General features: G+C 39.1%; 1 protein-coding gene across 1 annotated transcript in view; it reads right to left on the minus strand.

Annotated features, from left to right (window-relative positions):
• The window catches only part of AGPS (alkylglycerone phosphate synthase), a 132,474-nt gene that overhangs the window by 99,572 nt on the left and 20,397 nt on the right, over positions 1-12,505 (minus strand). Inside the window, exons 3-7 of the mRNA XM_039494569.1 lie at positions 11,881-11,971; positions 9,543-9,663; positions 9,375-9,449; positions 6,967-7,038; positions 4,215-4,294 (exon numbers count right to left, since the gene is read on the minus strand). Coding sequence (XP_039350503.1) covers positions 4,215-4,294; positions 6,967-7,038; positions 9,375-9,449; positions 9,543-9,663; positions 11,881-11,971 — 439 coding nt within the window. The remainder of the gene's footprint in view (positions 1-4,214; positions 4,295-6,966; positions 7,039-9,374; positions 9,450-9,542; positions 9,664-11,880; positions 11,972-12,505) is intronic.

Here is a 12,505-nt window from a genome sequence, read left to right on the forward strand (position 1 = left end):
TCCTGCTTGGAGGGGCACTGCTCAAGGATCGAGACCAATGTATAATGGGGGTGGTCTTCGTGGCCTGAAACCAACTGGGGTCTCATGGCTTTCTGCATGAAATACTTGCTCAGTTGAAGCTCTCATCGCTCTTGGATCTGGGGAGGGCAGGAGCAGCTGATACTGCACTTAGTGGAGATACATGCCTCCCCAAGGCAGTAAAGGCAGAGCAGGTGGTCACCACTGACCAAGAAGCAGAGAACAGTTCTTAAACCCTGGAACTCTGAGCATAGTCCTTCTTCCAAGAGTAGGAAATGGAGAGGGTCCCCATGGTGGGGAAAAGCTAATCTAAACTATTAAAGACACTAAAAACTATAAACCACTATATTTACAGATATGAGAGACAGTACAAAGATAGTTTCAGACACAGAATTACAACCCAGGCCATGCAGCAGCAAGGAGGAACTGGAGAGGTGGTCAGGCCACACCTTCTTTTATAACCTCAGTACTAATCATGCAGAGACCTAGGATGCAGGCTCAGACCGTGGACACTATTCACAAGAATTTTTGGGCTCAGGTGCACGGCGTACATGTGACCCACACTCAAAAGAAGATTGTTTAAATCCAAACAAAAAAGATGCACTGAAGTTTGAAAAACTAATGCACTGATGAATATTAAGCTGTGTAAAATCTTTACAGAAATTTAAAAAATAAGTTCGACGCCAGCTACCAAACAGTTTTTTAAATATAAAGCTTTCACATAATAAAAACGGCATTTCCCATTAAAAGTTGGTTAAGTTACTCAAACCCAGAAAAACATCCTTATTTCTATACTCCTAAAGCAACTGAACATTTAGCCTCATTATACATGCATCTTAGTTAACTTAAGTTCCTCAGATCAGTTAACTGAATCACTCAGTGCCTCAAAACAGACCTTTATGCATGTCCTCTCTTATACCATTGTTCCTGTTCAGTGGTTCTCTTTGAGACAATGTTTAAACTCTAAGTGTTTTTTTTTTTTACTGCAATGGGTCTTTAGCAGAACAGGCACCTATTATATGTTCAGAGTAGGGCTGTCAAGCCATTAAAAAAATTAATCACAATTAATTGCACTGTTAGACAATAAGAGAATACCCTTTAAATATTTTTGGATGTTTTCTACATTTTCAAATATATTGATTTAAATTACAACAGAATACAAAGTGTACAGTGCTCATTTTATATTTTTGATCACAAGTATTTGCACTGTAAAAAACAAAATATAGTATTTTTCAATTCACCTCATGCAAGTAGTGTAATGCAATCTCTATCATGGAAGTTGAACGTACAAAGGTAGAACTATGTACAAAAAGTAACTGCATTCAAAAATAAAACAATGTAAAACTTTAGAGCTTAGAAGTCCACTGAGTTCTACTTCTTATTCAGCCACTCTCTCAAACAAGTTTGTTTACATTTTCAGGAGATAATGCTGCCCGCTTTTTATTTACATCGCCTGAAATTGACACACTTTCGCATGGCACTGTTGTAGCTGGCATTGCAAGATATTTACATGCCAGATGCACTAAATATTCATATGTCCCTTCATCTTTAACCACCATTCCAGAGGACATGCGTCCATGCTGATGACTGGCTCTGCTCAATAACTATACAAAGCAGTGCAAACTGACGCAGGTTCACTTTCACCATCATGAGTCAAATGCCACCAGCAGAAGGCTGATTTTCTTTTTTGGTGGTTCGAGTTCTGTAGTTTCTGCATCAAATTGTTGCTCTTTTAAGACTTCTGAAAGCATGCTCCACACCTCAACCCTCTTAGAGTTTGGAAGGCACTTCAGATTCTTAAACCTTGGGTTGAGTACTATAGCTATCTTTAGAAATCTCACATTGGTACCTTCTTTGAGTTTTGTCAAATCTGCAGTGAAAGTGTTTTTAAGACGAGCATGTGCTGGGTCATCATCCAAGACTACTATAATATGAAATAGATGCCAGAATGCAGGTAAAACAGAGCAGGGAACATACTACTCTCCCCCAAGGAGTTCAGTCAAAATGTAAGTAATAAATTATTATTTTAACTAGCATCATCAAGGAAGCATGTCCTCCAGAATGGTGGCCAAAGCATGAAGGGGCATCTGAATGTTTAGTATATCGGGCACGTAAATACCTTGCAATGCTGGCTACAAAAGTGCCATGCGAATGCCTGTTCACTGTCATGTGACATTGTAAATAAGAAGCCATCGGCATTATCTCCTGCAAATGTAAACAAACTTGTTTGTCTTACCAGTTGGCTGAATAAGAAGTAGGCTATGAATAAGAAGTGGACCTGTAGGCTCTAAAGTTTTACATTGTTTTATTTTTGAGTGCAGTTACGTATAAAAAAAATCTGTATTTGTCACTTGCACTTACACAATAGAGAGATCATTATGGTACTTGTATGGGGTGAAATTAAAAATACTATTTTTTTAATCATTTTACAGTGCAAATATTTGTAACAAGTGAGCACTGTACACTTTGTATTCTGTGTTGTAATCCAAGTCAATATATTTGAAAATGTAGAAAAATGTCCAAAAATAGTTAAATATATTTCAATTGGTATTCTATAGTTTAACAGTGATATTAATTGTGATTGTTTTAATCATGATTATTTTTGAGTTAAGCACATGAGTTAACTGTGATTAATCGACAGCCCTAGTTCAGAGAGATGTCCAGTTTGTAGTTCAGACAACAATATTTTTCACCTTACTCTGTTTCACTAATGACATCTGATGCTCATATTAGATTTTCTATATTTTAAACAGATATGTTAATTAATGAAGTCACAGTAAACTCATTTACAACCTGTAGTTCACATTTACTCTTAATGCAACTGGATGATTGAGAAGAGCACCATAGCACAATTAATGACTTAAAGTTGTTTTTTTTCCTTGACCAGAGGTTCCCACACTGTGGGCCACAGATCACTTCTAGTCCACATATGTGAGCACTGCTGTCTCTGCTCCTCAATTCCACTCCATTCAGGATGCCTGTGAAAGCAAGGAGCAGTTGCCACTAGGAGCTCTTATAAAAGAGGAATTCCCTGAGCCAGGTTGAAAGACAAAGCTGCAAGCTGCCCTGCCACCCGAACTGCCATAGAAAGGGAGTCAAAACCCAGCCTTTGCTCCCAGGCCAATGAAGTGCTCTGAGGAGTGATGGAGAATGGAGAAGCAAGCCAACACAGCTTTGCAAAATGTTGCAGAACACAATACTAGATTAAAAACAGAATGTCATTTCTGAAAGGTAGCGTTTGATTACTGTACAGCTACAAAACTGTTTTTACAAGTGTGCAATCCCTCCTATCAATGGAAAAGTAGTGAATACAGAAAACGAAGTTTCAATAGCACTAAGCATGTGACAAACTTGAAGTCTCCTTGTAATTCCGCAATGTAGCATATAATACATCCACTCACTGATTTAAAGGGACATTGTCAACTTGAAATCTAGTCAATTTAAAGAAAGTTTAGTTTAAACTACTACCACTGACTATGAGTCTTCCCCTGCCGACCTGTGTTTTGTAAATGTTACTGTGCAAAAAACACTGCACAGTGAAACTGACTCTGCAGGAAGTGCACTCAAATGCAAGTAGTAAACAATGAATATCATCTCCCTCTAATATTTCACTTACAATAATCTTAGGTGTTACTGTAGCAAGCAAAAATTTCCAAAGTACAATTTGCAAACTGTTGTCCCTTTAAGACCCCTGTAACTTTTACACCAGGGTAAAAATGCTAAGACTCTTAATATTTTTTTTACATTTGTCTATTTGTAACAAATTTATGTATACTGCTATTTTAAACAGTAACCTGCAAATTCACGTCATTAGCAAGGATACAAGGGGCATTCAATAGAAAAGAAAATGTACTATTTTGTTAGGTCCCTTCACAATGGCCATCATGCAGTATACACTGATAACATCAGCAACAGAACAATGCTGGACCTCTCTGAATAGAGTGTGCTTCCAGTGACCAGTAGTTTACATATATGGTACAGCTTTTCAAAGTTGCATTCTATTTGCTTTTGGATATATAATAAAATATTGAAGCAATTTAAAAAAAATTTGTGGGCAAACTTCTCCCCCCCCCCTTTTTTTATTCTTGCAGTATCAGGTAACAATGAAATACTACAGTAATTTAACTTCTGAAACATTTTCAGTACACTTAAATGTTAATTCCTCCGAGGTTTCCCCTAAATTTTGTATTACATACCATTTGTGATGTATCCAATGAAACAATAGTTCTTCTCTCATCTGCAGGACATTCAAGAGCACTAGAAACACTTGTTCCTCCTGCAAATATTGGAAATATCAATAGATTGAAATAGTTTGCCTTGATCTTGGTTATCCACATTTGACTAAGATACACATTTTAGGTATGTGGCACATGTCACTTAGAAAGGTTGTGTGACACTAACTGTTTCTTTGAGGGTGCATTACATTTGCACATTCACATTTGTGGGACGTTCCCCTGGAGTTTCAGAATTTCTTGAAAGTTCATAAAAGGAGTTCCTGTTCAGCTGCACAAATTCCACCTTGTGGTACCAAACATTCAGAGCATAGGCTAACGAAGGCCATCAATTTCCCCAACCATCTCATTCCCTTCTTTTAAACCCCAGAATAGAACTTTAAAGAGGGAAAAGGTGGGTGTGGTGCAAATACAGAGAAGCACCACCCTCAAAGAACCACAGTTACTGGTAAGAAAGCTTTCTTCCTTCCAGTGGCCGCTACATGTTCCCACTCATGAGAGTCTAACTAGTAGTACAATGTCCCAGGAAAGTGGGCTGAGGAGTTCTAGTTAAACAAGAGTCACAAAGCTGTCGTCCTAAAGCAAACATCAAATCTAGATGCCAAGTTGAGAGCACGGAACTGCGTGAGTGTGTGAATAAAACCAAAGGTCACACCTCTTTTGACCAAGATATCAATCTAACGCATTTTTGTCATATACTGCATAGCAGCCAGCTCGAGACCTCAGACTTCTCAAAGGCTAGAGAGAGCACATAAAAACCTAGAGATGAGTATATAAAATACTGAAATACCTGTTGTGGAATCTGACCAGAGGTGGTATAAAAAAGACAGCTTCTACAAATGAATGTAGCAAAGGAGGTTGAATTTGAAATTGAGCCCTTTTGGAAGAGGAAGAATTATGAGTTAAAGAGGCAGATATCTCAGCTACCCTTTTAACGGTCCTTTGATCCTCAAGAAGTTGAGGAAGGTCTTTAATAATATGGCGATGTTATTCACAAATTAAGTGAGGATAAGAAAAAGGAGTCCGCATAAAGTTATCCCAGGGAACTGAGTGCAAGCTCTTCATGTAATGTTAACTCTTGGTAGGTGAAGTTACCTTGTTCCTTGAGCTGTCCAGGTAAACCTGGAAGACCAAGCCAGTCAGCACACAGGCCAAACCAAATAGCCCCAAAACAAAGACTTTCAAATCAAGGGACTCTGGAATATCCTCTAGATCTATATGTGGATCTCCAGTAGATCATTCTGGCACAGAATGAGTACTATGTTGGAAGACACAGGCCCACTGACAGTTGTCACGTATATGGTCACCAAAGAAGGGTGAAGTCTGATTAATTATTGCAGAACTCGAGGATTCAAAGAGACAGAGGCACCCTTGGAATTACAAGAGGCAGAAAAGGGGCCTCCAATCTGCCTATTGCACTCCCTGGATATGTGATAATGTCTCTCTCTTGTAATGGCACAGAATGCTCCAAGGCAGAGATTATCTCCTAGCCCCATTTTCTTACCCATATATGCTTAAGGGCAAAGAAGAGCACAAGTGAGGTCTCCAAAAATGTCAAGCCCAACCGAGACCCTGTTTCTGGATGAATAAGAAGCAAACTCAGCCAAAGGCTTCCACAGAGCTGAAAGACTTCAGAAATGGGGAGTCCGTACAAACACACTGACTCCCTTAAGGACAGAGGCACTTTTGAAGTCTCCAGCACTGACAAATCTAGGCGCCAGACAGATGATGATGGAAGTGGTTTCCTCAATGCCAGAACTACCCCAGAGCCTGACACTGCTCTGACGTCTTGGAGCTTATAAAAGTTGTCAGTTCCAGGACTAAAGTCTTCTGTTTCCCAACACAGGACTTGAAAGGCCTCTCCATCTCTGTGCTGAGGACAAATCTGAGGGGGTTTGGCCATAAGACCTTCCTTCATGAGAAATGTCAGGATCTGAATGTGCCTGTGCTTTTGAGCCTATTGTGTAAAAGGCCCAGCATGTAAAACGCTATACCAAGAAATGGTTTTCTTTGAGGCACATCAAATGCTTGGGCCCAGACTTCAGGAATCTGAACTGACTCGATGCTTCAGAAATGAGCCAAATATGACCCAAGAATATAACTGAGCAAACAAACTATCTAAAGTTTACTGTTTAAAAAGCCTCAACAAGATTATTGCTGAAATTACCACGAGAAAAATATATGCCCACAGCTAACTGCCAAAAAAGGAGGAACTGCCTGCATGGTTTCCTTGTAACTTCTGCTCCCAATGTTTGGTGCTGCATGCTCATTCAGGCCCAAATGGAAACTGCTCTTCTAGAAGGTTCCCAAAGTGCAGCAGCACTAGTGGGAATATGCAGACACCACCTCAAAAAATAAGTTGCTCCTCTTATATAGAGGAACATTCAGGTGCTGACAAATGTAAAAGGCTTCCACTAGATTTCAGTGAACCAAGCACAGCAAATAAGATTATAAATTCTATGGGATCTATTTGTCTTCAAATAGAAAGTAATTAACAACCTTGCCAAAGTCTTGACATATGACTACTACTTTAAACAGTACTTTATAAATATATACTCAACACCTGTAAATGCTCAAGTTACACCTGTGTAGAGTTGGCTGATTTATTGCCATGACCTCATGCCCTAGCACTAGCCACTTGAATTGAATTTAAAGAAATATGTAACTTTATAGTTTAAATTTACCCTACCAAAATTTTTAAAGGTACAATACTCACCACCAAATGGTATTATGCAAAGATTATGTTTGCAGGCTAGTTCCACAATTTTAACTACGTCATCATGGCAACCTAATTAAGAATAAATAGATTCCAGTTGGAACAGGCTTTTGAACAGTTAGCTTCAATTTAAGCAAACTTACTAGTCACCTACTAATTCTTTAGGACTTGATAGTACTTCAGCCACTCTAGTAGTGCCTTAGCCTCTTTTCAAAGCCAGGGCAGAGACTTCCAAGAAGAATAAATGGGCTCAAATAGACAAAATTGACATTAAGTGAAACAATACCACAAATATACTGAGGCTGTGGAGTTATTCCAGGCTGAAAACAGCATCAGGTTTAAATTATACAGAAAGCACAAGACTCCTGGCCTACCCAGGGATCATCAACAACAGCTGGGGAACTTCCAGAGCAAAAAGAGACAGACAGATGATTCAAATTATTCACTGTGTGAAGTTTAGAGATATAATTTTTTTAATTTAATTTTTAAATAGGTATCTAAACTAGACCTAGCTGAAAACTAGAGCCAATCTAATTGATGAAAAATAGCTGCAGTTTTAAAAGAGGGCAGTTCTTAGTGTATTTCTCTGAAGGAAAGGCTTTTTTTGTGCCTCAGGCTCTGAAAAAAAGCTTTCAATTATTATAACATCAGCTACTTCTTTTCAGAAGCTACCCGTTGCACTATGCCTCTGCAACAAAGAAGGCAGGAGGTTGAAATTAGGGGCTCATGTGTGCATGTGCAAGAGAACAGAAGGAATGCCAGAAAGGGTGAAATTAGGGTGGGTGCACTCAAGAGAGTGTGGAGGACCAGGGGTGGCAGGTTTGTAGAAATTTTGGTGGTGCCCAGAACCTGCCCTCCCCCTGCCAACTCCACCCTCCACCTGCCTAAGGCTCTGGGAGGAAGTTTGGGTGGGGGGAGGGGGTCTGGGGTACAGGCTCTGAGTGCAGGCAGGAGTAAGGGGCTCTGGACTTGGGGAAGGGGTGGAGGTATAGGAGAGGGTGCTGTGTGCAGGCTCTGGGAGGGAATTTGGGTGCTGTGTGCAGGCTCCGGGCTGGGAGTGCAAGTGCTGGAACGGAGTTGGGGTGCAGGCTCTGGGAGGGGGTAGGGGAGTGCGGTGCTTACCTGGGGCTCCTAGGCAAGGCAGACTGGGAGTCTCCATGTGATGCTATCCCCAGGCACTGCCTCCACAGCTTCCCATTGGCTGCAGGGGCACTTAGGGCAGGACACAGACCCAACCCACCCAGGGGCTGCAGGGAGTGGCCAGCAGCCACATGGAGTGAGCAGGGAGGAAGCCACTCAGCTCCACTGCGCTGCCAGTGGTGAGTGGGGGCCCTGAGCTGTTTTAAATGGCCTGGGGGATGCGCGGGTGGGAGCGCCCTAGTCCCAAACACTGCAGGGTAGGAATATTCCAGGTGCCCAGGAACCACGGGCCCATAGGACTTGCCGCCCATGTGGAGGACAAGGAGGGATTTCACTGTGCATATGCAGGGGAATGTAGGGAGGTGCAAGAGGCAGGAGGAATTTGGAGAGCAGAAGATAGAGAAACAGGGGGTATGAACTCTGGCTGCTTTGCATTGCAAAGCACCTGTAATCCTAGTTAACTGATCAGTAAGCTCTGGCTGCTTTCATGCTCCAGAGTGACACAGCAGCCACAGCATACTTGTGAATATGATCATAAAGAAGTTAAAATAAAAGATTCAAGGTTGATACTTGGCATCTTCAAATTAGAACTATTACATGGCAATGTCCTCTTTTGGTTTCTTGTATATGGTTCATGCATGAAACTTCCTAGGTATTTTTTTAATTAAAAACTCCCAGATAAACCGTGTTAAAATGGCATTAAGGTTGAGAGTACATATCAATAATTCAGGGATGTATTTAATGAATTACAGGAATGTTGTAATTATTCCCAACCAAGTGCTAAAACCCCAGGAAATTCAGGAGTTACAGCACGCGTGAAGTGGGTTGGTCATCAGTACAAAAAGGCACACAGCACCAAGACAATGTTTAATCTTTTGTTAAAAATTGAGAAGTTGTATGCAGTCATTTGATTATAACTATGAGCATTAACCTTACAATGAAAGACTTATTTAGAACTATTAAATGAAATTAAAGACCTTAGGATAAATCTAACACTGCAGTGAATACCCCATGGTAACATATAGAGATGAAAACATCTCGACTGCAAAGTAAAAATTTAAGTAAAAATGACTACTCTTAAAAGGTGAGACTGAAGCCATTTTTGACTGCTGGCCACTAACAATTTCAGTTTATTTATTGCAAGCTAATGACAAAGTGAGAGATATCCAACTAGTGTGACAGGACTGCTTCCCAAACTACTGCCCTTCTTTATCAGTCATGGGGAGCTACAGCCGCCAGAAGAAAAAAATAAATTTAAAAAATTTTACCTGGCCATACAACTATATCGGGAATTCGTTTAAACATTCCTTCCCTTAGCACAAATATCTCATGTAGGCAGTGACCTGAAATATATAAAAAAAAATCAAGTTACAAGGATTTTTAAAAATCAAATATACTTCTAAAAGCGTAAAATTACACATTGGACTTGATCTTACCATGAGCTCTGAACACCCTATCTTCTGCTTCCTGTGAAAATGAAATTTTAGTGGCTCTAAGATCCTGAAGAAATTCTTCATTTACAATAGATGGGGGTACATCACTAGTATTTAAGAAAGCCTACAAGAAAAGAAAAGAAAAATCATTACTACTAGGGATTCCCCTAAATCGTGCTGGTCTCATGACAAACCCAACTACCCAGATTAGACTTAGTGATTGATAAATACACATATTTTGTTGTGTTTATTTGAATTTAACCCAATTAAAGTTGTCTTCATTATCATCCCTGGCCTCAATTCCAACTACACTACCTACCAGTCCCTTTTGATTCCTCCACTCAATTGCATTCTCTTCTGTAGACTGGGCCCCTCACTGATCCCTCTAACTCTTATTTGTCAGATAAATTGTTCAGTATGTCACTGTCAAAAGCCAATGATTTGTTCAGTACAATAGTCCACAGTGCTTCACAAAAACCACAACATAGTCTTACTCCCTAGCACTGAGAGAGTGTAAGGAAAGATCACAAAGCAGCTAGCTGAAACAGGGCGAAATACAGGATTTAGCCCTTCACTGAAGATAAGGCACAAAGAAAGATCTTTACAGTCTAAGTGCCGTTCTACTCTGAAGAGTAACTAAAAATGGTAGTGGAGGTTCCATCTTCCATTTTTCAATGATTGCCGAGTAATTTTGCTGTGTTACAAGTAAAAAGTTACTTTCAAATAAACTGGGCTTTTCCCATTTTACACATAAGTATTAATAATTCTCCAAGCAATACTATAACTTCACTTACAGGTGTATCCTAAAAAGGAGCGATCTGATTAAAGGCTGAAATTTTGAGTATTCAAACTTTTCTGAGCTATGACTGGCTGAAATTTCTAATCCTGACACTCCACAATTCACTTCCATTCAACCTCCCCCACCCGCTCCCCAAAAAGTGAGAAAGGAAGAAAATAGGAAAAAAGATTTTCCAATTTGAGGGATTTTTAGAAATTAAAAAATTAAGGATTGCTTGAATTAAAAAAAAATAAGGAAAAATTGTCAGTTTAAGACCCACATCTACGTTTTGCTTTAAGAACTTTCACAAAGCTCAATAGAGAAAAGTTTCCACGCGATTATTCCAAATTAAGTTAGTCTGCGTGTTAGTTTTCCCTGCTAGATTTGCAACCCAAACGCAGGTACATTCTTACACTTATTTTAAGCTCTTCAGGGAAGGGACCATCTTTTTGTTACGTCTGTATGGTGCGTAGCATACTAGGGCCTTTATCTGGCTCCCCAGGGACTCCCATAATACAATAAATAATTGTGCATGTGAACTAAAGAGAAACACTTAGTGGCTTCTTTGACTAGTCTATGTTCATTGTCCAAGTCACGTACAAAAGTAAATAAAAGTGTAAACGGTGAAAAGTGAATTTGATTTTAAAAAACGATTTAAAAAAAATTCAGCTCTGAGAATTTTAAGTGTTATAACACCAAATGATTTTAAACAATGTTCCATGAACTGAACACAATTAAGATCTATTAAAGCTTGCTGCAACTTTCAAAAAACAACCACAGTTTAATATCCCAGTTACCCTGGCAAAGCCAAAATCTTCAGTGCATAGAGAGGTTTCAGAGTAGCAGCCGTGTTAGTCTGTATGCACAAAAAGAACAGGAGTACTTGTGACACCTTAGAGTAAAATTTATTTGAGCATAAGCTTTCATGGGCATGCATCCGATGAAGTGGGCTGTTGCCCACGAAAGCTTATGCTCAAATAAATTTGTTAGTCTCTAAGATGCCACAAGTACTCCTGTTCTTAATGCACAGAGACGCATTCAAATACTATACAAATCTCAAACAGATGATATACATGGGCAACTTATCAAGTAGGTTCAATAGACGCTGTCATTCTACAGAAATTATTTAAAACGGTATGTAACATTAAACTATTATATTTTCTGTATTTTGCTTCCTATTGCACATAGTAAATAAAATATTTACTCCAAAATGAAAGTTCTCTCATTTCTGGGCAGGCTCCTCCATTCGGCAGTCTGAGACAATATATCACCATGCAAAAAGTAACCCCAATATTCCCTGTACAAGTAGCTAATCTTTTGATTAAAGCGTGACATTACAGCAATTTGGACTTTCAGTAATTTTAAGTCACCCAGCTTTTGATATACTAGTCTATAAGGAGACATAACTTTTAAAAATAAATATATTGTATTAATACTAAGGCACTCAACCATATGCAAGGGCATACTGAGGGTAACAGCATGAGTCATGTCTAACAGATGAATGGTTATGTCATCATGAGTGCAATATGTTTGAAGGAGCTGCCTCTTCAGCTATTTACTTACTCTAGAGGTAATTTTGTGCTCCAGACTTGCTCCAAAGGTTTTTTCCATCCATTCCTTCAAAACAGGTAACACCATACCACTCAACCTATACCTGAAACATAAAGTCTATATTACATGGGTTCTTCTTCATATTAAATATTACGTAAATCAGATAAACGTCTTACTTATTTGTACTTATGCAGCACAAGGGAAAGTTTATTAGATTCAAATTCATATCCAGGTCTGCAAAATTATGTATATTTAGTGTTAAATATAAAACAATTATATAGAAATGTTAAGATTGAATCAGTTAAGACACATAATCGTATCTAATGGAAATGTTGATATTTCCACCTACACAAATGTTTAATTTTTGAATCCTACTACTTTTTGGCACAAAATATCATTAAGGTCAATGAGTTCCATGGGGTAATTATGTAATGTGCAAATATGTATTCCTTTGACTATTTTAAAATTTATCTTCCATTTCTCTTGAATGTTCTCTTATTTTATATTATGGGAAGTAGCAAAAATAGGAGCACTCAATTACCTTCTGTATACCATTCTTTTTTTGCACTCTATTCCCCCCCCACAACACTTGCTTGCTCTCCCATACTCTCACTCACTTTCACTGGCCTGGGGCAGA

This window comes from Mauremys reevesii, linkage group 11, assembly GCF_016161935.1.
Source record: "Mauremys reevesii isolate NIE-2019 linkage group 11, ASM1616193v1, whole genome shotgun sequence".
In the NCBI taxonomy this organism is placed as follows: domain Eukaryota; kingdom Metazoa; phylum Chordata; order Testudines; family Geoemydidae; genus Mauremys; species Mauremys reevesii.